General features: G+C 44.0%; 1 protein-coding gene across 3 annotated transcripts in view; it reads right to left on the bottom strand.

The window, feature by feature from the left end:
• CLPB (ClpB family mitochondrial disaggregase) overlaps positions 1-27700 on the bottom strand; it is a 188021-nt gene that overhangs the window by 126635 nt on the left and 33686 nt on the right. For all 3 annotated transcript variants that reach the window (XM_020967678.2, XM_020967679.2, XM_078156987.1), the window contains exon 4: positions 1276-1379. In XM_020967678.2, coding sequence (XP_020823337.1) covers positions 1276-1379 — 104 coding nt within the window. The remainder of the gene's footprint in view (positions 1-1275; positions 1380-27700) is intronic.

Below are 27700 nucleotides of genomic sequence, written 5' to 3'. Positions count from 1 at the left end.
CCATGAAACCACAGGTCAGTCAATGAATCAACCACCATTTACTAAGCACCTCCTATATGTCAGCATTGTGCTAGTTACAGAGGATAGGAATAAAAAGTTGGGATTAAAAAGACAGATATGTAAGAAATAATAAAAGATATGCTTGGCACAATGCTTAGACAAAAAGTTACAAAAACCACGTTTCTTTGTCCCTATATCCTGTCCCTGGCTCTCCTACTGTTACTTTCTTTTACCTTGTCTCCTAGCATTCTTCCCCTCCCAACCCATTTAGGGATGGGGGGAGGGGAAGTGGGGCCTGTGGAGTACTAAGAGGAAGAGAAAAAGACTGTCAGTCACAAGAAAACAATGAATGGGTCTGCGGCTAAGGACGTTTCTACAAAAGGGTTGTTCTATAGCACGAGGGTGGTGGCAGGAGCCTACAACGTTCAGGGGAAATAACTCATAGCATTTGTGCTTGTGATCTCACTGGTATGGGCCCGCAGACAGTACTAGTTCTATACGCTGACTCCAACCTCAGCAAGGATCCTACCTGTGAATACTCAGACACAATAGTGTCCATACAGTGGGACAGGGAATGCAAGTAGCTGGCTTTAGGAGGGTCTGAGAAGGTGGTATGAATCAAACAGCTCTCCAATACCTCCTGTACCTTGCTGAGTTGACATGGACCTATCCAGCTTGAACCTTTATTCATTCCTAAGCCTGACTTTCTTTCTTTCTTTTTTTTTTTTTTTTTAAAGGCAATTGGGGTTAAGTGACTTGCCCAGGGTCACACAGCTAGTAAGAGTCAAGTATTTAGTCTCAGGCTGGATTTGAACTCAGGTCCTCCTGACTTCAGGGCCGGTGCTTTATCCACTGCGCCATCTAGCTGCCCCCTAAGCTTGACTTTCAATGCCATTCCTGTTAATTTTCAGTGCGCCAAAGAAGTCTAGATTCCTGCACAAGCTGTGCTGGCCTTGGGTTTCCTTTATTTGTAGCCTGATTTTCTGGTCTCTTTAGGAAAGTACTGCCCTCTTCCAACACTGGCCCTGGTGATAAAGGGCAGTTGCAGATCACAAATTTTCAATGCCTTCATCCATTAGAAGACCTGCCCGTGTCTTCTCATAAAGCCTCCATAAAAGACTCACCTGATATCCCAGAGTCCTTCCTTTGGTTCTTTCCAAGAACTAAGGCAGCATTGGACCATTTTTGTCCTTATGACATGAGCAGCCCACCTCTCATTCCCAAAAGAAAGGCAACCACTACTGAAAAGCTGCTTCCTCATGGGGACCCTCTTACCTTCCAGGGAGTGGACACCCTGCTCCTTGGCGGTCTTGTAGACGCTGCTGAATTCATCTCCTAGATTGGGATCAGCCCCTGCAGCTAGCAGGACTTGCACGACACTGAGAGGGAACAGAAGCACATAAGGAGTGAGAGGGAAGGGGACCAGAAACACACAACACTCTAAGGAATGCATGCAAATTTGCCTGGGTATAGTCTGTCACACCTGGAGCTCTACTGAGTAAACTACACTCAACATTGCCTCTGTCTGTCAGCCGTGAGCCAACAGCATCTCATTTCATTGAGGGGGCAACTAAGGAGAAAGTGACTTGTCCCATGGTAACAGGAAAGGCCTCCTGCAGAAGGTGGGATCTGAGTCAAATCTTGAAAGAGCTCACTGAGCAGGGGAGTGACATAACAGGACTTAGGCTTTAGAAATGCCACCTTGTCAACTGAATGGAGGAGGATGGATTGATGTGCAGAGAGACTTAGGGCTGCTGCTGTACTCCAAATGAGAAGTGATAAAAACCTAAACTAGGGTTGTGGCAGTATAAATGTAGAGATATTATGAAGGTAGAAACAACAAGATTTGGCCAAAGACTGGACGGGCTAAATTGGCTTCATGGGCTGAACTGATTGCCTAGTGACTTGGAACAACAGGAAGCCAGGTTCCTATCATACTAAGGACTTTCAATGGCTCCGGCTCCACAGGGACATCCCAGTTTCCACTGGGAGTTTTGGAGGGAAAGGCCATTGCTGGGGTATACTTGCTGAGATGGCAGGTGTGGTGACTAATCAGGACGAGTACATGCGGGAATGGATAGCACAGACTCTCACATGTCAGCACCTGTATGGCTGCTTGCCCTGTACAGGCAACTTCTACACCAAGTCACTATGGGCAGGGCCAATGGAAAATACTAAAGTTGCCTGAATCATCCCATGTCATTAATATTAAATGATACTGGGTGCATATGTGGGAGTGGAGTGGGTGGCAAAAGATAGTTCCTGCTTAGTGATGGGACAAAACAGTTTGGCATACTTCACTATACAAACTTCTCTTATAAATAACCCTGTGTGACTTGGGAAGAAGATGGATGGTACCTGGGGGCTCAGAGTGATCATAAAGTTTTTTTTTTTTTAACAATTGTCACAGCTGTTCCTGACCTTGTCAGTGTGGTGGACTGGAAGTCCAGGCACCAGGTGGGTGGTATGGTGTAATCAATCTTGACAATGCTTTCTTCTCTATTCTTGTGGCCAGGACTAGCAAAAGTAGTTGGCTTTCTTTGGAGAGGGAGTTCTCTGTAAAGTACCACCATTCTTTCTCAGTTATCTGAATTCTCCTTCTTAATTCCATAGTATGGTGCCTTCATTCCTGAGAACACTAACGGCCACCATTGTATTGATGATGCAGAGTGTTGCCTGGGCTGGCTGGATGACTCTTATGCTACATTTACCTGCCTGTTAACAAGACTCAGTTGCTACTGAATACTATCTCCGTTATCCAGAGTTGCCCATGATAAGTTGGGTGATACGTGATGGTCCCTCTAATAAGATGTGTTGGGAATGACAGGCTTCCATTGTTAGATGGAAATGAGATATTCAAAACTGTGCTTACCCAGGGCCTTTGTGCCCTTCATGAATAGGTTTGGGCTTTGCTGAAGGCGAGACCTCTTCTACCCCAAAGCTTTGCACCCTCTGATAGAACAATGGGCCCCCACTGCCCAGTGTGAGCAGCATGCACATTTAAACCCTGGTGGCTACTAATTCAATAACAGGGAGTGGGTAGATACGGCTGTTGGCATCCAGTCAGGATGAAGAGGAAAGGCATACTAGGAGAAAGGGGTTTTTTTGGGGGGAAGGAGGAGGGGTGAGACAGCTTCTTGTGGCGCCTGTTCCTGTTGGTCCTTTTACATGGGATCTGGTCTGGTGGTCTTGCTAGGGCAGAGGAGTGCTAGCTGGTAGGCAGGTATATGGCAAAGGATAATCAATGAAGAAGATGCTGCTTCAATAACATTAAGTCCTAATTATGTTTTTGCTTAGCCTAATATAAAAGGGAGTTAAATGACTTCACAAATACAAGATGGGGGAGTCCTAATTAAGCCAGCAGTTTGCATGAAACAGATCTGGGGATCTAAATAGTAGACTAAAGCTCAATACATGTTACCAGCTGTTCTATTGTAGCCAAGATAGCTAGTGTGATTTAGGGGTGCATTAAGAGAGGTAGAGCTTCCAGGAATAACAGTCTGGACAGTCCCTCTGTACTGTGCTCAGACCATGAGCTTGATTTTTATGCTTAGTTCTGGATGCAGAGTGTAGAAGTGACACCGATAAGCTGGAGTGTGTCCACAAGAGAGCAAGCAGGTCAGTGAGAGGCCTTGAGAACTGGGTGAAGGAACTAGGGATGTTCCACCTCGAGAAGACTTAGGAGGAAACTTCAGGAAAAGCTTTCTAACAATCAGAGCTATCTCAAGGTGAAATGGGCCTGATGTAGGAGGTATCTGCTGGAGGTCTTTAAGAAGAGGCTGGATGACCTTCTGTTAAGTATAGCATAATGGAATCCTTTTTTAGGACTGTGTTGGACTAGGAGGTTGCTGAGATCCCTTCCAGCTGGGCGCAGCTTGATAGCACATTGGATGAAGCAGTGACCCTGGAGTCAGGAGGACTGGGGTTCAAATCTAGCCTCAGAAACTTACCTGCTGTGTGACCTTGAGCAAGTCACTTAACCTCAGCTGCCTCCAAAAAAAAAGGGAAAAAACCCCCCAACTCTGTGACTGTGCAATCCCAGTATACAATATGAAAAAACTGATCTGACTTTAGAAAAGTACTACATATAATTTGCTAAGGTGATAATAAACAATCAGATAGTCATTTATCTGGTATGAAACCCTCTCCACTGATCCCACCTCCAACTTCATAATAAGTCTTAGAGAACTGGCCGACTCTCACAGAGGTTAGTGGCTTGCCTGTAGTCAAACAGTTCAGGTGGAAGGTAGAATGTGAATCCAGGTCCTGGAGACTCCTCATCCAGAAGTCTAACTACTGCACCATTTGGCTTTTCCAAACATCTGTTATTAAATAGATGTTCATCTGTAAGCCTTCAAATAAGCCAAAACCAATGTCCCATATCATCCACTTAAGAAGGCATCAAAGTACAGAATATCCTTTAGAAAGATTTGTACCTAAATAGTTAAAATAAGAAAAAGTTTTGGCGCTTGAAGGGATAGATTTTCAGTAACCTGGAAAAGCTGTGCTTATTTTAATTCACACGAAACCTACATAAACACAGAATGTCAAAAAGAGATAGGGGCTCTCTCCCCCTAATTTTACAGATAAGAGAAATGAGGCCCTAAGACAGGTAAGTGACTTCCTAATGGTTAGAAAGCTCTTGAGTGTCAGTGATGGTGTCTGAATCCAGATCCTCTAACTGGGAAGCCACTGTTTTTCCCACAATACCATGGTGCTCCCCTAGGTATGATAAAGCACTTTTTTAGGGGTGGGAGGCAAGGTGGGACAATGGAAACTGCTAGATTTGGAGCTGGAGGACCAACGTTCATAACCTGGCTCTGCTACTTATTAGCTGAGAGATCTTATATCTTTAGTTTCTGGACCACAACTCTTCCACACAACAAGCCTTTGAATACTTGAAAAACTATCATGCTGCTTTTGTCTTCATGTCTTCAGTCTAAACAGTACCAGTGACCTTCATACCACCCTCCTCCCACCCTCACTCTATACGATCTAGTTAATTAATATCCTTCCTGAAATATGGTGCCCAGGATTCAACACAGAACGCTGGATGTTATTTGGCCAGAGTAAATGACAATGACAATGTAACTCTCCCCTTCCTCCGTTAGATACTATTCATGCCCCTCAAGGAAGCACAAGGCAATATCAGCCTTTTTTTTGGGGGGGGCGCTTGTCTACTAGGCACTACATTGAAAGATGTCACAGATGTGACTGCTAAGTTACCAAAGGTTGCAGAGAAGCAGATTTAGGTTGGATGTAAGGAAAAACTTAGAGATATCCAGTAACAGAATGGGATACCTTGGGAGGGAAGGGCTACCTCCTGCAGAATGTCTTGTCTTCAACTCACCTTGCTGGGAGTACATTGTTAAGAGGTGGTGAAGAGTGGGTTCTCATTCAGGGATGGCTTGGATGATGTCTACCATACTCCTTTCAGGCTCCTAGATTCTGTGAGCTTACAATCCACTAAAAAACCTTGAGATCTTTTCCACATGCACTTTTGTTTAACCTCACCTCTCTCCCTTCTCATCCCATGAAGCTGACTTCTGGAGCCCAAGGGTAGGACTTCACATTTATCTCTATCACATTTCATCTTATTCAAGCTGTTTTAGCCTTCTTTTTGGATTTGGCCCCTACCATATAGTGTTAGTTAATCCTCCTACCTGTGTCCTTTGCATGTCCGGTAACTTCTACCTACTGATTTCAGCCAAGTTAATGATAAAAACACAGCACAGGCCCAAGGAATGATCCATGAGATGGTCCATTAGAGCTTTTCCTCTAAGTTGACACAGACCCATCAATGGGTCTGTTCCTTTAATGATATCAAGTCCACCTAACTATGCTATTGTCCAGTCTGCATCCCCACCTAGTCTACAAGGATAGCATCGAAGCCTTTGACAAATATTTTCCCTGAAATCTAGGTTATTATTAGCCTATTTATTGAGCACAATGCTCAACCCTGCCTTGGTTCCTAGTAGCTTCACAGAAAGGAAACCAGCTTTTCTGCATTCACAGCCACACAATCCTACCCTTTCCAGATCAGGCTGATTTAAAATCCAAGTGAAAAGGATGTGCTGGTCTAAACTCAAAGGGACAATAATTTGGTCAATATTTAGCTGTTCCATCCAATCACCCTTCAATTGTGCCTTGGAGTCTCATGTCAGGCTGTCCCTCTGGGCAGCCCATGGCACCGATTTCTTCTTCCAGACATTTCTAGGTTCAGGGTATTGATCGTCTCTGTCCAATTTGCAGGCAGCAAGACGTGTCCAAGCCACCGAGTACAGTCCCCTTGGCTCTGGAGGGCAGAGAATGGCCCAGTGTGATGGGGAAGGAAAAGTGATTTGGTTCATCATCGTGGGCACTAACCCAATCACAAGAAATATGCAATTCACCTTCTAAAGCAGAAAGCTAGGAAAGAGGACCTATGAACTAGACGCCAAGGGCTCTGTCCAGGCCAATGACTCAGCCTCAGAGAGCACTGTTTATATTCTCTGGGGTTCATGTCATATCCTCAAGCACTTAAAGCATGGCAAGGATGGCTGGAACTGCTGAAATTCTAGAAGCTGGGTTACTATAGGCATGCAATTATAATGATGGTGACTAAGCGCTTACCCAGACTAGTGAGCCTCTAACAGATCTTTCCTGATTCCTTACTGCATACTCAAAAAAGTCAATCCAAATGTTTAAGTGCATTAGAGAGATGCAAAACAAAGTGCCATTTAATATCAGAGGAGGGGGGAATCATCACCAACTAGGAGGACAAAGGAGTGCTTTGGGGAAGAGGTAATATTTGAGATGGGCTTCAAAAGATGGGAAGCAAGTCCATAGGCAAATAGGGGAGGAAGGGCATTTCAGACATTAAAAAAATACATGAGAAAAGGGATGGAGTGTGCTACACATATTATGGTGGGAGATGGTAGGAGAACAGATAGCTGGAATGTAGGGGAGGTAGAGGTGAGAGAGATGTTTGGAAAGATGGGTGGTAACACATTGTAGAGAGCTTTGACTGCCAGGCAAAAGAATCTAAACTTTGCAATAGAAAATCACTGAAGATTTCTGAACAGGAGTCAGCCAGTGATTATTTAAGCGGTAGTATGAAGGAATGGATTGGAAGGGGGAGAGAGAAGAGATAGAATGACCTGTTACACAGAATCTTAGAGTGGGACCACACCTTGGGTCATCTAGTCTACCCACTACCTGAAAATGGATAACCTCTACAACACTGTCAACAAGTGGTCCTTCAGTTTCTGCTTTGAGTCCCTAAGTTGGAGGTCATCATTACCAAAATGCAATCAATCAGCATGCATTTATTAAGTGCTTACTATGTGCTACACGCTAGGTACCGTGCTAAGCTCTGGGGGATAGGAAGAAAATTAAAAACACGGTCCCAGCCATCATGATGCTCATGGCCTAATGGGGGGAAAACATGCGAACAATGATCTACATCCCCCCTCCCCCCCAGTATAAAGGAAAGGCATTCTCAGAAGGACTGAGCTAGCAATTGAGGGGGATGGGAAAGGCCTCTTGTAGACAGTGGGTTTTAAGCAGACTCTTGAAGAAAGTCAAGGAAAACAAGGCGTGGAAATGAGAAGGGAGGGTATTCTAGGCACAGAGAGTAAGGAGGCATGGAGCTGAGAAATGGCGTACTGTGCAAGAAGAATATCTAGGAGGCCAGTGTCACTGGATTGTACAGTACATGTAGGAGAAAGGAAGAAAGGGGCCTACTCTGGAAGGACTTTAAATGTCAGAGAGGATTTTTGTCTTCCCCATTAGATTATGAGGTTCTTGTGGACAGGGATTGTCTTGCCTCTTTTTGAGTCCCTAGCAATTAATACAGTGCCTGACACATAGTAGGCATTTCACAAATGTTTACTGATTAATTAAAAAGGAAAGTTCAGAAGAAGGGTAGACTTTGGGTCAGTGAAGACTTACAATTAATCCTGAAGACGAATAGTCCTTGCCTCTAATCCGACTGAAACCTGATTAACAAATTACAAGGCAATGAGTTCATTTTGGGACATTCTGAGTTTGAGATAACTACCAGACGTTCGTTTTGAAATATCCAGTAGGCAGTTGGAGATATGAGACTGGAGCACAGGAGAGAGAACAAGTCTGGATCTCTAGATCTGTGAGTCATCTGCATAGAGATGATAATTTAATTTTGCTAAATCCAAGGGGGGCTGATGAGGCCACTGAATGAGAGAGTGTAGACAAAGAAAATAAAGAAGAGAACCCAGGGCACAGCCTTGAGGATCACCCAAAGTATGGAGGGCAAGACATGGATGAACTGGCAAAGGAGACTAAGAACATACCTTTGCACGAGGTGCAGAGTAGTGACCCAAAACCCAGAGAGGAAAGGGTGGTCAACAGCATCAAAACGCTTCTGTAAACTGAGAAGGATGAGGCCTACTTGTCTTCCTCATTGGCCAGTGGAGATTCAAAGCTGTCATACCCACTGAGGGTGCACAGGGCTTTAGAGTAGATCAAGTTGACTGGACGTGAATATATCAAACAAACCTCCATCTTCTACCAACTAGCTCGGCCTGCACGCTCCACCAGCCACTGCCTTGATCATGAGGTAAGGCAGGACCAGGGACTCACCATCTGCCTTCCTTCGGTTGAACATGTTTCTACCTGTTGTTCAGGATTAACTGCTAAATCAATATTACCATTGTTCATGTGGATAGGGCACGACAATCCTTTCAGAATCCTTAAGCCACTGACGAGTGGGCTGCCTGGGAGGAAGCTTTCTTAGCTATGTACACTCCCCACTCCCTCACATCCATCCCTCTATCTACCCTTCTACTGGGTACTTTGGAACGTCTATTCTATTGTTAACAAACTGCCCTTCATATCAGACCTGTGGCCTCCCCTTGGAATTGCTTTGTACATGTCTTCTATTTAGTCATTGATGGGCATATTGTTTTCCCAAAAGAACGAATGCAAAGTCCTCCAGGGCAGGGGCTATTTCCTTATTTTCCCTTCAGTGACTAGCACGTAGTAGGCACTTAAAAAAGGTGCACTTATTCAAACTAATGTCTAGGTACCAAACAGCTTTCAGGCAAGGCTGACAAGAAAGCATATGTGGCTGGGAGGGTGGTAAGAAAGGCTGCCATATGTTTGGGATAGCGTGTGAAGGTTTCTGGGACTGTAGGCATTTCCTAGGGGGCAGCCTCGGTTGGCCAGGGTTTAATTTGCCAAATGGGTTTATATCAGAGACAGGGACCACTCATCTGCAAAATTCAAGTCTTCACTATCTGGTCAGTGACTCCAAGGGCAATGCTTGGCCACAGCACACTAGGGAGTTAAGGCAGCTGCTGTAAGTGCTTCTGTTCTGAACACAAAATGAAGGGGATGAGATGCAACCTATTGTTCAGAGAGAGGGGCAGGTCTAGTTGCGGATTCTGGCCTGTGCCCTGTGTGTGACAGAGACAGCCTTGAAGGCAGCTCCAGCCAGTACAGTCTGAAGAGGAATTATCTCACTACAAAGGAATTTTCAATACAATATCACTTTTTGGAGAACACTCCCCTCCCCCCAGTTGAAAGAACACAGAACATCTGATGGGCACCATAAATTCCAAGGAGAACAAAAACAGAATTCTCATTCTACTTTGCAACTTCAGAGGGAAGACATGCACATCAATAAATGAAAATAAATACAAAATAAGTTTGTTTGGTTTTTTTTGGAGGGGGAAGGAGAAGGACACAAGCAGCTGAGGTAATCAGAAAAAGCTTCATGTAGAAGAAGGTAGTTGAGAAGGATTTTGAAAAAATTGAGGGATTTTAAGAGGCAAAGGTAAGGAGGGAGAGCATTCCAGGTAGGGGGACAGCCAAGGCAAAGGCGAGGAGATGGGAAGGGCGGAGTAGAACACAGAGCTAATTCAGGTCTTGAGTCAGGTCTGCTAGAAACCCATATTGTCTGCAGGTATGGTGCCTTTCCCTGACGTAAACTTGGTAAGAATCCAGAACTACCTTATACTGGACATCTGGTATGTGTGTACGGACTATGGCCCAAGACCCAAGACTCTCAAATCTGCTAGACCTTGGGGGACAGAGAGGAAGAAAGAAATCTGGCATGGAACAAAGCCCCGTGGCTCTTGTTTGTGGGAAGTGTGGCAGGTCAGAATACTGCTCCTCTCTTATAGGGTAGTTCACACAATTATAGTTTGTTGAAGAAGGAAGGAGCCTTAGAGGACATCTAGCATTGACAATGGATGAGAAAACTGAGGTCTAGGGATGTTCAATAACTTGCCCAAGGTCACCCAGCTAGTAATATTGTGAGGATCAAATGAGATGAGGGATGTGAAAGCACTTGGAAAAGTGCCAGACAAAAGCAAAGCACTGAAGTGTTACCAATAATCATTTGATTTCTCACTGTCATGGCAAAAGACTGAAGAGGATGGGCAAAGTCATGGGATCCCAGATGGAAGGGCTCTCTGTACCCTGACCCCTTCAACCTACATATTAAGAAACTGACGCCTGCTCCATGAGGAGACCCGGTCTTTCTGTCAGGAAGAGGGATCTCAGAAATACAGGCTCTATCATTCAGTAGGGGAATCTCAGAAACCTTCATTTGAAAGTTCATGCCCCTGTTCCTCCCACTCCCAAGGGGCAAAAGGACTTGAGGGGGGAGGAATGTTAAATGACTCTGGGGGTGGGGGAGGTGGGGAATGACCTTTAAGGTCCCTTATTCTAAATCCTATGACTCCAGAGCAAGAAGAGCCCTCACCTGGGAGATACCAATAATTAGCTGAGTTACATGGGGCAAGTCCTTCCCCCTCTCTGGGTCTCTCCTTGGTCCCTTCTTTGAAATTAGGGGGCTGGGCTAGAAGATTGATAAGAGCCCTTCTACCTCTAATGTTCTTTGATTCTATGACTTCCCAACCTCATCATACTACCCTAAATCATGGATCCAGAGGGGATAATCAGTTCTGGAATTGGCCATGGAGAATGACCTTGACCTGAGAAATGATACTCGTGGCCTCAGATGTTTCTATACTGAAGCACAAAGCAGAAGTAATAAAGTGAAAGACAGACCTTAAATTTAAGGACATAAACATGATCCCACACTAACCTATTACTAAGATTTGGTGGCACTCGACTCATGACAAGACTACCACAGGGGAAAGGTCCCTTATGAACAGATAAGGTAGAAAGGAAGTACTAACACTGTACACACAACCAAGAAGACAGTTATCTGTATGGAAATTCAAGAACCTGAAGGGAATGTAAGGAGAAAGCATGACTTAAGAAAAGAGAAATAGAGGCAGCACCTTGATGAGATGGATAATAAAAGCTGTCACAAGCCAGTTAGAGGAATCTGATGACATGTCTTTGATGGAAATCAAACCTGGCACAGATAAGTAATAAATGTGATGGAGGACTTCTACTCTTCGGATATCTATGGAAGATCTCTTTCTGCTAAAAACAGAACAGTTGATAAATTGTGGTTTTGCTAATCACTTTAACTTTTGTAGTAGATAACATATTTAGTAAGTATAATAACCTGGATTTAATTCCTAGCATCTCTAGACTGCTTTTGGGCAAATCAATTCCATTTGCTGGGTCTCAGTTTCTTCATCTGTAAAAAGGGGGGGGGAGTGAATAAGCATTTATATAGAACTTACCACGTGCAAGACACTGTGTTAAGTGCCTTACAAATATTTCATTTGATCTTCCAGCAACCCCGTGAGGTAGGTGCTGTTAGTACTGCCATTTTACAGTGGAGGAAATGGAGGTCGAGTGACTTACCTAGGGTCATACAGCTAGCAAACATCTAAAACCAAATCTAAACTCAGGTCTTCCTGACTCAAGGCAAGGTACTTTATCTACTGCGCCTATTTAAAAGCTATCTAAAGATATCTAAAGGTTCAAGATGGCCTCTGAGGTTCCTCTAGTGCTAAATCTATGACAATATGAAGTCAGAGAGAAGGAAGCAAGCCTGGGCCTGGCTCAGAATAATAAAGAACTAGCTGAAGTGTAAACAATGGGAATCACAGGAAAAAGTAATCACTAGAATGTGTGAAAGATGAGGATTGGGACCCCAGCATTCATTTGACTGTTCTGTGTATTAGATTTTAGGAGACCAAACTGGAAAGACCTAAGACAAAGGACTGAGGAGATCCCTACATGTGGTGGAGCAGACAGGAGGGGCGCTAGGTGTAGAGCTGGAGGATCTGCGTTTGAATCCCAGCTTTGCCACTTACTATCTGTGTGACTTCAGACAAAGCAGCTCTGTTTCTGCATCTGTAAAAAGAGGGCGAGTTGGAACAAGTGATTTCTCTGACTCAAGGGAGTGGAGTTTCCTGAGAACGACATTCTGAAGACTCAGGCACAAATGATCTAATGAGGAAGAGAAGGTGAGTGGTTTCAAAAGAGACCAGTTTGCCAACAAGCTTGGGTTTAAAGACAGCATTTTTAAGAGATGGAAACAATTGAGGACAAACATAAAAGAGTGGTGTGGTACTTTAAGGTTACCACCAGGAACAATAAAGCTCAGAACAAACTGAGGCCAGGTGAATCCTAGGGACAACAAAAAGGACATAATTTTTAAACCCATGTTGGGGAACAAAGAAGATCAAAAAAAGGTCAGGCCCACTGCTTGGGAAAGGAGAAGATCAGGATAATGAATCACAGAGAGAAAGCAGACCATTCCATTCTCATTTCATTTTCTCTAACTCAAGGCTATTAGACAGGAAAAGGCAGAGCATGGATAAAGCTGTTGGGAATATCTGGGACTTTTGAATTTTATTAGTTGTTTGACCATGAATATGTTACAACCTCTTGGAGACTCATGCAAATTTCTAATGATTACAAATGTATTAACTCTAATAAAATGAAATTTAATGGTAACGAAATAAAATGCATAAATACTGGGGTAGGGCTGTGTAGTGCAAAAGATAAAGGACAGAACTTGGACCCCAAACAAGAACAGGTGCCCTAGGTTCAAATTCCACTTCTGACACTATTAAAAGGCAAGAAAAACTTGAAGGAAGGAAAAGAAAAAGAATAACTGGGGAAAAAAAAAAGAAAAGAAAAAGTAAATTCCTCAAAGTGGCTTTAAACAGACTTTCAAACAACAAATCACTGGGCAGGGTTGTTTTTTGTTTTTGGTATTAGTGGTAAAGTAGATTTCCACTGAATGGAAAAGAGCTAAACAAATGAAAGTAATGGTTTATTAATAAACCACAAAAAAAAATAAAGAATATAGAGGAACATGGGAAGACATATGAACTGATGCATAGTGAAGAAGGAAGAACCAGGAAAACAATACAGACATTTCTTCAACAATGTAAATGGAGTGAATAACAAAAAACTGAGCAATTAGTACAGTGCCTGGCACATGGCAGGTGCTTGATAAATGCCCGCTGACTGACTACTGTGCAAATATAATGACCGAGTGCTGACCCAGAGAAGAGTTAGTGAACCACCCTTCCCCTCCTTTGCAGAGAGTACAGATGAGTAGCAAATATTGCCTATGGCAGTAGGATCAGGTGATATGTTGTTGGTCAGTTCTGATGAAATGCTTTTTTACTCTCTTTCTTTCTTATTCTTTGTTATGGGGAATGATAAGAGAGAGTGGGGAAAGACACACTTGGAAATTAAAGATGATGTAAAAACAAAAGAGAGGAATAAAAAAAACTTTAAAAAAAGGGGTAGGGGGTATAAAATGGGCTGTGTGTGTGGCTATAAAGCAGTTAATAAGAAAAAAAACTAACAACGCAATCTGAGGGTTCTAAAGAAGTCCCAGGACCATGGTTAGAAAGTGGCTGCGGAGCGGTGAGGATATCAGCAGACATCCAGTTGGAAAAGGTTTAAGGCAGGCAGAAGATGAAGTCTAAGTAGGTTAGCAGCATGGAAATCTCCACTGCAGAGTGGGCTCTGGGAGAAAGGCTAAGGCCTGACAGAGCTTTTCTCCTCAGTCTTTAGGTTTCTCTGTACTTCAGATGAAGCCCAACAGAGAGCCAGAAGAGACCTGCAGGAGATCATCTTCTCACAGGGTCATAGGTTTAAAGCTAGAAGGAACCTTAGGTAGATCGATTAGTATACTCTACTCATTTTATTGTGGTTGTTGTTGTTTGGAAAAGGACCAAAGATAACCCCAATGTAATGGGTGATGTCCCGTCTCGCCCACGAACTGGATTTCAGTGAGGCAGAGTTACACAAAGTTGTCAGCCTCACTCTCTCTTCCTGAGTCATCAAAGTTCAGTGGCAAGACAAAAGTCAAGATGACTGGCGATGGCCTGGGATGCAGCGGATGACCTTGGCACTTTCTCTGTCCGACCAACCTCTAAGTGTTCCACAGTGTCTGCTTTATGGCCAGTAGAACAAACTGTTCTCACCTACTTGTCCTGCTGGAAAAAGTCTTCACATGCTTGGGGTAGATGGTTTCTTGATTACTCTCAATCTAGTTTAGCCTGTCTGCCAAGATGGTTTACCAGAATATGGCTGCTGTGCATGCTACAGCTTCTTGGAGCCACACGTGAGTGGTAGGTGGATGGGTGAGTCCGGCAGACACCAAAAGTAGAGGAACAGCCTTGAAAAGGGCTCAGCAAACCCTCACGCTAGAAGGTGCTTGTCCTCCTGAACATCCATACACCCCTCTACTCATTTGTGGATAATGAAATGAATGAGTTAAAGGGCCCCTTCCTTTGATTTGTCTCTTCCTCTTAGATGGGCCCCTAGGCCAGTCATGCTGAGCACTTCATTCCCCTCTGGGTCCCTGCTCCTGTTTCTCCCTACTTCCTTCTCTACCACGCCCCCACTTGTGGGTAACTCTTTTCTCTTCCCTTTTCAGCTCCCTTTCATGTCTTCTTCCCAGTTAAAAGATGAACTCGTTGCAGGGAAGGGACTGCCTTTTTCTTTTTTTGCTTCTCTTGGTATCCCCAGTGCTTAGCACAGTGTCTGGCTTACTGTAAGCAAGAGTTTAATAAATGGCTTGTTGTGGTTACACAACTATTCAGTGGCAGATCTTAAACTCACCCCCAGGTCTCTTGACTTTCAAGCCGATGTTTTTTTTTTCTTTCTCTACTATACCATGTTGCTTCTACCTCTAGGTAAGCTGTCCTCAAAGTGTGGTCAAGGGACCCCTACGGGTCCCCAAGACATCAAAACTATTTTCATAATACGACTAAGATGTTATAATGTCTAATTCAGTAAATACTGACATATAACCCAAATAAACAAGACCTCTTTGAGTGGGTGAGTGGGGTCCTTTAATCACTTTTAAGAGGGCAGAGTGATCCTAAGAACAGAAAGTTGGTTACTAGGAAGTTAAGTCTCATACTGACTTCTACAATTTCAGTCAGCTGCTCCTAGTTATGACTTCCGGGGCCAAGGGGCACAAGTCTAATCCTTCTTTTACAGAGAAATGTTTGAAACATTTGAAGACAACCATCATACTGTCCCTGTCACACAAGAAGTCTTCATTTTTCAAGACTTAGCATCCCAAATTCCTTTAGATGACTAATCTTTGTATGGCATGATCTTTACCATGGGGCTGACCTCCACTGGACATGTTTTAGCCCCGTGCTTCTTAAACTGTGGGTTGCGAAAAATTTGGCAACAGTGAAAGGTTTCTAAACATGCAACGACCAAAAATTAATTAAAAATCAAACACGTGATGAATCCCAGGTGTTTCTGGCAGTGCAAGCCTGTGTTGTTGCATCATGCAACTTCACAGCAGCCTTGGTTTTGAACACAAAGCACACTCACTTTGTACTGTGCATGCCCTCAGGCCACGCAACACCAATCAGCAGGGATCTTGAGTGGAAAGAGTGTAAGAAGCCCTGTTCTAACTTATCAACACCCTCCTCAAACTGTGGCCCCAGGTCTGAACATCCCTCCAGTGGCAATTTCACCAGGACACCTTCTCCCTGCAAGCCTCTCTTGGTGTAGCCTAGAAACTGCAGCATATTAACTTAGAAAACCACAAATTAACATTACCTATGTGGCACTATATTTAATTAATTTTGTTAAACATTTCCCAATTATGTTTTAATCAGGCTCAGGCTGCACCTTAAGAGTATGACACATTAGCACAATGCCTAGAACAAAAGTTGTTGTGTAGCTGTTTTTGTTGTTTCTGATTCTTGTGACCCCATTTGAGGTTTCCTTGGTAAAGATACTACAGTGTTTTGCCATTTCCTTCTCATTTTACAGAAGAAGAAACTGAGGCAAACAGGGTTAAGTGACTTGGCCAGGGTCACACAGCTAGTAAGTGCCTGAGACTGGATTTGAACTCAAGATGAGTCTTCCCGCCTCTGGGCCTGGTTCTCTATTCATCACACCAACAAGCTGCACATGCCTGGAACAGAACAGGCACTAATAAAGATTTGTGGACTGATGTCTAAGAATGCATTAGTTTTTGGTAGCCATATTGTACCACTTCATGTTCTAACCCCCACTCCCTGCATGAGCAGGGCATGTACTCCCTCCTCTTCCTCCTCCTCCTCTCAGAATCCTTTTCTTCCTTCAAGAAGCAATCAGTTCAGCACCCATCTTCTCTACGATTTTTCCTCTATATTCTACCTCACCCCTCCCTATGCTCTCTTCCTCCCTCAATCAATCAATAAACATTTACTAAGTGCCTACGATGTGCCAGGTACTATAGTGCTAGGGATATAAAAAGAAGCAAAAGACAGTCCCAGGCCTCAAGAAGTTTACCAAAGAAAGCTGAAAAGGGGTGGGGGAAGAAGAAGTTCCCTGACACAGGGGCATAGTGAAATCCAGTTCACGGAATACAGCTGGTGGGAAATGAAGAATTGCCTAGTGGATGAGCCTTCTTTAAAAGGAGGCTTTGGGATGAGTTCTTTGCTCTGCTCTCCAATCAGAGGGACAGAAGGTGCCTGAAGATGTGTGAGTACCAAAGCTGATGCTATGAAGACACGTTCCCTTTCGTGGTTGGTGTGGCATAACAGAAATCAAGCCTGGAGTTGGAAGTAAAGAGACCTGGACTCTGTGACTGACTTGCTTTGTGACATCAGGCAAGGCCTTCTTCACCTCTCGGGGGTACCATCTTTTCCTCAGTAAAATGAAGCAGTTAAGAGTGCATGGTCTTTAGGATTCCTTCCTGATTTAACATTTAATGACGTTAGATTTTGGAGGCCACACCTCTTTTGAGTCAACAAGGGTCACCAATGTAACTTAATCCCAGACTTCTGCCCCACTTCAATCAAGGACAAGAATCACTTATAGGCCTCTGATTTTTTGGCTATAGCCACAGGAAGAACAGGCCTTTCTACAGTCAATAGGCAGAATTAAAACAAAACAAAAACTCAAATAAAATAGAGATATTCTCTGATTCAGAATCAGAGCTTGGCCATGCTCATGATCTCTGACTTCAGGGGCAGCTAGGTGGGACAGTAGATAGAGCTCCGGCCTTGGAGTCAGGAGGACCCGAGTTCAAATATGGCCTCAGACACTTGAAACTTACTAGCTGTGTGACCCTGGGCAAGTCACTTAATCCCAATTGCCTTACCAAAAACAAAAACAAAAAATCTCTGACCTCCCAGAATCTGGAGCCTGTGTGATGGCACTTACAGCACATTTATTGGCTGACCTCTCTGTACTTGCCCCCTTGCTCAGGCCCAGCTCCTCCTGGCCAGCCCAATGTCACCCATGGACTATCCTGACAAGAGTCAAAAGCAGAGTTTTCTGGCTTTTGGCCAGGTAGAATAGGAAGAAAAGAAACAAGCAATATTAAAAATAAAGGGGTTGCACTTCCTGACAAGAGAGGCTGATGCCAGGTTCAAGATCCCCAGTGAGACGTACATTTTTGGACATAGCCAATGTGGGAATTTGTTCTGCCTAACTACGCACGTTTTCCACAAGGGTTTGTTTCTTCTTTTTTCCCCCTCTAATGTCAGGCAGTGGGAGAAGAGGTAAGAAACAGAGAAGATAAATGCTTGTTAACTGAAAAAATTTTTTAAAAAAAAAATGAAGATGAGGTGACTAGACTAGACCAGGACTTCTTAAAGGAGTCGTAATCTTGTTTAAAAAAATTTTTTTTTGGTAACTATTTCAGTATAACTGGTTTCCTTTGCAGTCCAGTATGTCTTCTTTTATACATTTATAATAATTCTTCTGAGTTGGGGTCCATAGGTTTCACCAGACTGGCTGTCAAACGGGTCCATGGCACACAAAAAGATCAAGAGTCCCTGGCCTAGAGGATCTTGAAGGTCACTCCCAGCTTTGGCTTCTCCAATTCCCACTAATCCAGTCCTGTGCAGTTTTGAGCACTTCACATTCATTTAATATTAATAGCATTCCTGTGAGGGCAGCAGCTGAGCATTATCATCTCCATTTTTTTACAGATAAGGAAACTGAAGCTTTGAGAAGGGGAAGGGAATACACATTTATTAAGCATCTATGATGTGCCAGGCAATGTGCTAAGCACTTTTTACAAATTACCTTTTGATCCTCAAAACAACCCTGAGAAGTAGGTGCTGTTATTTCACATTTCACAGCTGAGGAAACTGAGGCAGAGGTTAAGTGATTTGCTTCAAGTCAGTCACATAGCTAGTAAGAGTCTGAGGCCTCAGGTCTTGCCAACTCCAAGCCCAGCGTTCTCTCCACTGTGCCATCTTGGTCAGGAATGGGAAGTGACCAAAATGGAATTCAAACTCAGCTCTAATGTCTAGCTTCTTCCACACATCACCCTGCCTCACTTAAGAAATACAATGTCACTGGGCTGGACTTTTGATGAGTGCAGATAGAAAGATGCTCATGGCTTTAGAGACGTTTTGACCAGAGTCCTGACTGGGTTGATTTCCCTCCAGGCTTATGCAAACACCCAGGCAGACACTTGTCCATACTGCCTCCCTCCCCTAGTCCAGGGGAGGCCCCTGACTTTGACCTGACCCACAGAGTCAGCTTGTGATCCTGACATTGGGCCTGCAGGAAGAAGGCCAGCCACGGGAGCCCCGAGAGCCAAGGACATTTGAAGAATGTTGTCTTGGCATGGAATGACAGTCCAGAGAAGCCTGGGCCCTCCAAGAGCAGAAAAACAGTCCTGATCTTTTTGACGAGGACTTTTTTATATTTGTGATTGAAGATGTAATGGCTCATCAGTAAGATGAGGGGGAGGAAGAGACAAGCACTAAAATTACATGAATGGTCTAAGGGAGAATTAAATCCTCAGCCAACGGTAGTTTCTGTGATTCACATTATCAAGCTCCAGGTACTACATCCGGGAAGGGATTGGCAAGTGCACGTTATCAACTCATTAGACTAGCTTCTCCAGGGATGCTGGCCAGGCAGGGAGGACAATGCCGGGAACTGGGCTCTTCAGAGGCTGATGAAATGGGCCGCCATTTGGTCCTCAGCCCAGTAGGGAGGGAAAAAGGGAGGGGATTGTCTGGGGGAATTTCAAACAGCCCTGCCAAAGCGCCCTGGTGATAGGAGCTATTGCTTCTTCCCTCTCCTCCTTCCTCCTCAGAACCCACAAAACCCTTTGTTCTACACCCCCCTGAGGCCTTCCCCATATGATATGCATATTATAGCCACTGTCCTTATTCCGCTCCTAGACAGTGAGCTCTCTGAGAGCAAGCACTGTTTCATCTGAAGGTGGACTCTTCCTGAACACCAAGCCCAGGGCTCTGCATGCAGCAAGTGATTAATGTTTGTGTGAATGAATAGCTGAGCAACAAGTAGATGTCATTACTTAAAGCTCTCCTAAGACCTAACACAGGACTTCACAGTCCTGTGTTAGCATAATGAATGGATGATGAACAAACTAATTTTAGCAACGGGAACTATGCCAGGTCCTGACTATATGACTGTTTGCTATTAAGCAGAATTCACTATGAGGCTGCTTTCAGGGAAGGATATGGTACAATATGATAAACACTGATTAGGCACCTACTATGTGCTAGGTACTGTGCTAAGTGCTGGGGAGTACAAAAAAAGGAAAAGACAGTCCCGTCCCTGAAGGAGTTTACAATCTGATGGGAGGAGGAGGAGGGCCCATGGCAGCACTAGAGGGTAGTGGTAGGGATGATGACAATGGGGGCAGAGGCTAACCCAAGCAGAACAGCTGGAGGCAAATGAAGGGGTATGATGAGGGGGCAAGAACACCAGGCCAGGAGTTAGGAGACCTGGATTCCAAACTCAACTCCTCCAGTAACTTACTGTGTGGCCTTGGAGGAGTCCTTTCTCCTCCCTGAGCTTCTTTTACCTCATCCATAAAATACAAATAATCCTAGCCCTAATTCCTTCACAAGGCTCTTCTGAGGACCAAATCAGATAACTGGTAAAATTATTATGATGATGTTGTTTAGTTATTTCAACTGTGTCCAACTCTTCATTATCCCATCTGGAGTTTTCTTGGCAAAGATATTGCAGTGGTTTGCCATTTCCTTCTTCAGTTCACTTTACAGATGAGGAAACTGAGGCAGACAGGACTAAGTGACTTGCCCAGGGTCACACAGCTAGTAAGTGTCTGAGGCTGGATTTGAACTCAAGAAGATGAGTCTTCCTGATTCCAAGCCCAGCACTCTATCCACTGTACCACCTAGCTGCCCATAATTATTATGATCACTCACATGTCCAATGGAACTCATTATCTTTCCCCATAAACCTTCCCTCTCTTCCCTATTACCCCATTTTTGTCGAAGGCACCAGTATCCTTACTTTGAAGGCATTACTGATTCTCGGACTATCCCACTTAGATTATATCAACACCCTCCTAATTGGTCTTCCTGCTTCCAGCTTATCCCTGCTTCAGTCCACCCCAGCACTGCTGCCAATGTAATTTTCAGTGAAGAGCTGACTATGTGATTCCTCCATTCAATCATCTCTAGTGGCTTCCAATAGCCTCTGGGATAAAATACAAACTCCTTTGTTTGGCTTCTGAAGCCTTACCCAACCTATCCTCCTTGCCTCACTAAACATTACTGCCCCTTCTGCATGCCAACCAGACAAAATGGCCTTCTTTCTGTTTCTTACACATAATCCTCCATCTTGGAGCCTCTCTGCACAGGCTCTCCCCCATGGGAGGAATGCACTCTCACTATCTGCCTCACAGTCTTCAAGACAGAGCTGAGGGGCAGCTATATGGTGCACAGGATAGAGCACTGGCAATGGAGTCAGGAGAGCCTGAGTTCAAATCTGGCCTTAGACACTTACTAGATGTATGACCCTAGGCAAGTCACTTAACCCCAACTGCCTCAAAAAACAAAAACAAAAAAAAGAAAGAAAAAGAAAAGACAGAACCCAAGTACTATCTATTCATGAAGCCTTTCCTGATTCCCCCAACAGCTACTGCCATCTTTCTCAAACTACCTTGTATTTAGATAGATTAAAGCATTTGTTGTTGTTCAGTATTGTCCGACTTCTCTGTGGCCCCACTTAGGGTTTTTTTGGCAAAGATACTAGAATGGTTTGCCACTTCCTTCTCCAGCTCATTTTACAGATGAGAAAACTGAGGCAAACAAGTTTAAATAACTTGCCCTGGGTCACCCAGCTAGTGAGTGTCAGAGGCCAGATTTGAACTCACGAAGATGAGTCTTCCTGATTCCAAGCCCAGTGCTCTATCCGCTGTGCCACTTAGCTACTCTAGCTTTACAAAAGTCATTAAGTGCTTACTATGTGCCAGGCACTGTGCTAAGTGCTGGAGATACACATATAGGCAAAAATGACAGTCCCTACTCTCAAAGAGTTTATATTCCAGCTGGGGAAAACAATATACTGGCCACACTGCTGTTCCTCTCACAAGACACTCCATCTCTTGGCTCTGGGCATTTTCCCTGGCTGTCCCTCATGCCTGGAATGCTCTCCCTCATTATCTCTGCTTCTTGGCTTCTTCTAAGTTCCAGTTAAAATCTTACCTTTCCCTGGAAGCCTATCCCAATCTCACTTAACTCTAGTATCTTCCTTCTGTTGATTAATTCCCATTTACCCTGTATTTAGTTTGTACATATCTGTTTATGGGTTGTATCACCCCCCCCCCCCGCCATTAGACTGTGAGCTCCTTGAGGGCAGGGACTTTCATTTCCATTTCTTTGTATCCCTAGTGCTTGGTACAGAGTCTGGCACACAGTAGGTGCTTAATAAATGTTTACTGACTGGCAATGGATCTGTGAAGGAGGTGGTACAAACATTATTAAGCCCGTTTTACATTTAAGGAAATTGAGGCTCAGAGATTTTAATGATTTGCCCAAGGTCAGATAGCTAATAAGTGTTAAGAGTTAGGACTCAAATCTAGGTCTTTTGACTCTAAGACCAGTGCTCTTTCAACAAATGTCTCTTGTTAGTATCACATAAATCAATTACATTCACCTCACAGAATGTCAGAACTAGAAGAGACCCCAGAGATCATCAATGACTCTAACTGCCTCATTTTACAGAAATGAATTTAGCTCATGGGTGGCTCTAGTCAAGTCTCTCCGTACTTCTAGTGGGTTGTCTAAAACCTTGTCAGAATGGTAGAAATGACCACTTTACACCCTGCTGTATGTATATCCTTCAGGAATCCAGAGAAGGCATACCATGAGGAGGCACTCAGGGGGGACAGGAACTCAATCTGGACATTTACCAAGTGCCTACAAGAATGTCAGGCTCTGTGCTCAATGCATCTGATAAAAAGATGTAAATCAAGTCCCTGTTCTCAGGGAGTCGGATGAGGATTTACACCATGCCTACCCCTTTCTTCTTAACTCAACTATCTCCTGTTTATGCAAAGAAAATGAATAATGCCTCAAATTACAGAATCTACTCATTTTACAGAGGAGGCAACTAAGGCTCTGGCCTCCAAGTCCAGCGCTGTGTCACCTCTACAGCCCTCTGTCTCTTCTGAGCCTTGGTGTTCTCATGATCCTGCAGTCCCTCTCTTGCTTTTATCATGGGGCTTCATGGAAGGATGAAATGGGATAACGTGTAGAACAATATGAGGAACCACAGCTCCAATTTCTTTAGTACTTCATTCACAAAGCCCCTTATTCCTCACCACCATACTCTGAGAGAGGCAGGATTATCAGCCCCACTCTATAGAGGACACTAAGGTTCAGAGGGCTGATGCTGCCACACTTCCATATAAAGGTGATTTGGTACTGCCTGGAAGCAACTCTTCCAAGTACCTGAGAAAGGCGAGAGTAGGGATGTGGGGGCCCTGAGGGAGGGCTCTAGTAGAGGAGTGTTTTCTCAGGGTGCAGATGAGTTTCCTTCCAGCCTCGGTCTTGCTCTCTCCCAAAGCTCTGTTCTGGTTCACCAGGCTCCTGGAATGGTCAACAATCGTCACACTCTGTCGATGATCATTGTCCCCAAGGAAAGGTGGGAGGCTCCCAGGCCATCCCTCTGTGGACAGGCAAACAACAGGGCCTGTGGCTGCCCGGACATCAAAGGTGGTCAAACAGACCCAGTGCCCCCAGCCCTCCGCCTGCTGAGTCTGACAAATGTCATCTGAAGAAGCATCCCCAAGGAGGTCATGACTTTCTGCTTGTCCCAGCACACATCAAAGTTGGTACCACACACGAACTCGGCACATGGATTCGAATCGTGCTGCTCGACAGCGGATATTTGTCCTTTGTGCTTGGTTTTAATCCTGTGTTTTCCCAAGTAATTAAGCCTTTTTGCTTATGAACTTGTGACTAAGTAAAGCATCGCTGAGAGGTTGTAACATCAAAGCATTTTCTACCGTCTGTCCCATGTTTGGAGAAATTGGATTTCTTTCTCTTTTCAAATAAAAACTAATTCAATTTAGTTATAGGCAGAGCATATTTACAAGGGCCTTTTAGGGTTACAAGAAGTTATGGCTGCAGCCCTGAGAGAGAGAGAGACAGAGATTCAAGCTTCAGTTGCTTAGGGTCAAACAAGCAAGCACAACTTGGGAAGGACAGCATGGTCAAGTCAAAGAAAGAGTGCAGAGAAAGGCCCCTGAAGGGGACTGTGGTGGGGGACTCACCCTGGAGGTGCAGCCCCAGGCCCTTCCACGGTACAAGGCCTTCTACAATGTCAACATGTGGTTCTTTGGACTTCATTGGCCAGTGACAGGAAACTCATGAAAGAGGCTTTGAGGCCTGTTATTCCTTGATAGCTCATAGAATCTAAAGTTGGGATCAATCATAGAAATCATTATGGCTACATTTAACTTACAAAGAACTCAGGCCTAAGGAGGTTAAACGACTTGCCTGAGATCACACAAGTAGTGACCTGAAGGTCTGAGACCCAAATTCATGTTTTCTGACCTCAAATCCAGCGCTCTTCCAAAATACCACAACACTGTTAAACTCACTAACAGTTAAGAGGCTTATCTTTACCTTGAGCTGAAATCTGCTTCCCTGTAACACTGAAGAATCTCACCAGCAAGTCCTTCCAAGGTTTTCTAGTTTACCTTGTACCTGTGCAAGAAGCACATCTCTACAACATCAATAAAAAAGGCCTCCGCTTGAGACGTTCAGTGATCAGACACTCGCTGTTCCATTGGTGCTAGTTCCTGGACCTCCTGGGCCCAAGGAGAACAAACTGAGTTCTTCTGCCACACAACAGCCCACAGATATGTGAAGATGGATCAGGGCATCCTAGCTCTGCTTTCTGGAGGCTAACCAAGCCCAGGTCCTCCCAGTGAACTCTCCTCAGGCTCATCATCTGCTCTTTACCACCCATGACAGTGCTTTTTGCTTCCTGTCCCATCAACTCAGAGTACATGGTAATGCACATGGTAGGCACTTAATAAAAACCTATGTAGAACTAAAGTGATTTCAATTCTGCCCAATGTGGGAGATGAAGTACAGGATCTCTAAGGTCTTTCCCATGCATTTTAGATTGGTTATATTGGCAGACATGACCCTCCAAGAACCTGCTTTTGACTTAACAGTGGGTTTAGCTAATTGATGACTGGTATGCTTATTAGGCCTCAGCCTAGGTTCACCTAAAAGTGCTAAATAACACACCAGCAGATTAGGAATAAAAGAATACATATGAGCTAAATGTATCCATTGTTATGCCCGGCTCACCAAAAACCATTTTCTGGTGGCCCCTAGACAAGACAACAGGTGCCAGGTTAAATAAACAACTTACAGAACACGAGCTTCGGAAGAGATTTATGAAGTTTCTAGTTGAATCCAGAGCTGAGCAGGAATACCCTCTACAACAGAAGTAATTACTCTGGTGTCTTTGAACCTGTTTTTTCCTTTTTTTAATATTGTAATAACTGCATTTCAATATAATTGATTTCCTTCGTAATCCTATGTATCTTATTTTATGCATTTAAAAACAGAAGCAGTCTATGCTTCACCAGGACAAAAAAAGACTAAGAACCTCAAATATACAACATTACTAAGAAACGGTCATCCAGGGTCTGCACAGGTATATACCAGTTCCATTTAATTCGACAAATATTTGTTAAGGGTCTCAGTGTAGTTCTAAAAACTGAATAAGGCGACCATAACATAACATTACAGGAGTGACTTAATCTCAGAATAATCTCCCCATAACAGCCCTCTCCCCTCCCCACCAAGATGGCAGGTATCCTCATTAAGGGTTTTTGGCCCTGGCATATCCCACAGTGTGCCTTTTCAGAAAGGAAGATGGGATATACCTCTACCCTATAGAGCAAGTCCTATAGGGTAGGCAGAAAACCTAGGCAGAAATGGAGTGCTGAGAGCTATGACAGCCTCTGTGGAGGAGGTGGGTGCCAGCTTAGGGAAATCAGCAATGCTCAAAGCTAGTGAGGCCAGCCTGAGAATTCAGAGGGTAAACTGCTGGCATCACTGGACAGGACCCTGCACAAAAGAACTACTCAATGAGTACCTGATGGGTTGATCTGTGAACTTGTGGATAATGAATCAACTGATGTTCACAGAGAACCTACTTTTACAGAGAGAAACAGGTTCAGAATGCAGAAGAGGTATGCCTAAGATCAAATAGCTAACTAGGGATAGAACTGGGACTAAAACCTGTCTCTTAAATCCAGTATTCTTTTTACCACACATGAAAAAAGAGAAGGAAGCACAATGTAATGGAAGGAAGAACTGCTGGAACAGGAGTCAGGAGAACTGGTTTTGAGGCCTTCCTCTGCCACTAAGTCAGTGTGTGTGACTGTGAGGAAGTCATTTAACTATCTAGGCCTCAATTTCCTCTTATGTAAAAGGAGAATGAACTAGACAGACAATCTCTAAGGTGTCTTGCAGTTTTAGAAATTTATCAATCTAAAATAGAACTAATCATCTAAGAGTGTATATAACCTCTCTCATCCTCAACTTCCTCACCTTTAAAATGAGGACAGTCATATCTGAAACACCTCCTGGGACTGCTGTGAGGATCAAATAAGAATATATATATATATATATATATATACACACACATCAGAGCACTTTGCCAACCAATCAGTCCACCAACGTGTATTCATTAAGCACCTACTGTGTGCCAGCACTGTACTAGGTAACAAGGATATAGATCTACAAGTGAGCCAGTCCTGGCCCTCAAGGCCCTGACACCCTAAGAGGGTGAGATAACATGTACCTGTGGAAATATTTACAAATCAAATACAGGGGCAGCTAGGTGGCAGAGTAGATAGAGCACTGGCCCTGAAATCAGGAGGACCTGAGTTCAAATCCGGCCTCAGACCAAACACTTGATGCTTACTAGCTGTGTGACCCTGGGCAAGTCACTTAACCCCATTGCCTAGCCAAAAAAAATCCCTCCCAAAACAAAAAAATACAAATTAAATACAAGGTAAACATAGAGGGGTAGGCAATAGCATGGATTCTGAAGTGATAAACAGATGTCACTTATTATACCAGGGGGAACCTGCAGTCTCGAGCCACTTGTGGCCTTCTAGGCCCTTGGGTGTGGCCTTGGACTGAGTACAAGTTTTACAGAACAAATCCTTTTATTAAGGGGTTTTATTCTGTGAAGTTTGGATTCAGTCAAAGGGCCACACTTGAGGAACTAGAGGACCATGGCCTTGAGGCAGCAGGTTCCCACACAATAAGTGCTATAGGAAGACTGGAGGGGTCAGGGAAGGCTACCAGTAGGAGGGCCTGGAAGGATCAGTAAGAGTCTGGTAGGGAAGGAAGGGAAGGAAGCAAGCAACATGCCAAGCTGGGGGAATGGCACCCCCCACCCCCATTTCAATTCAAGAAATATGTATTAGTGTCTACTCTGGGCCAGGCACTATGCTGGGTGCTGGGAAGACAAAAACAAAGCTATATGCTATTGGGGGTGAAGGGTGGTGAGCAAAGCATGTACAAAGACAAATAGGTGGAAAATATACACCAAATTTCTCCTATTGGTTTTAATTTTTACTTACAACTTCACTAATGGGAAAATGTTTAATGGGTATGTAAATGTAAAGCCTATATCAGATTGTAGAAAAATTCTCAACTCAAAAGCATATGGAAGTGATTGTTGATAAATCAAACTAAATTAATAAAATTTTTAAAAAAAGAAAATATACACCAAATACTGGATTTGGGGGGTTTTGTAGGAGGTGGCAACTGAACTATCTTACAAGGATCCAGGAGAGCTCAGAGGTAAAGGTGGAGAAGGAGAACATGAGTCTTCCAGGGACAGGGGATAGACAGCCTGTGCACCAAAATGGAGGTGGGAAATGGAACGTCACATGAGGGAACAACAGATGGGCCGGTCTGGTTGTACTGAAGAGTGCGTGCAGTCGGGCAGCCAGTCAACAAACACTTGGTAAGCACTCACTATGTGCCAGGCACTGTGGATACAAAAAGAGGCAGAAGACAGGCCCTGCCCT

This window comes from Phascolarctos cinereus, unplaced genomic scaffold (assembly GCF_003287225.1).
Source record: "Phascolarctos cinereus isolate Bilbo 61053 unplaced genomic scaffold, phaCin_HiC Scaffold_726;HRSCAF=1367, whole genome shotgun sequence".
In the NCBI taxonomy this organism is placed as follows: domain Eukaryota; kingdom Metazoa; phylum Chordata; class Mammalia; order Diprotodontia; family Phascolarctidae; genus Phascolarctos; species Phascolarctos cinereus.
Note: the sequence above shows the minus strand (reverse complement) of the source record. Positions and strands in the feature narration are given on the sequence as shown.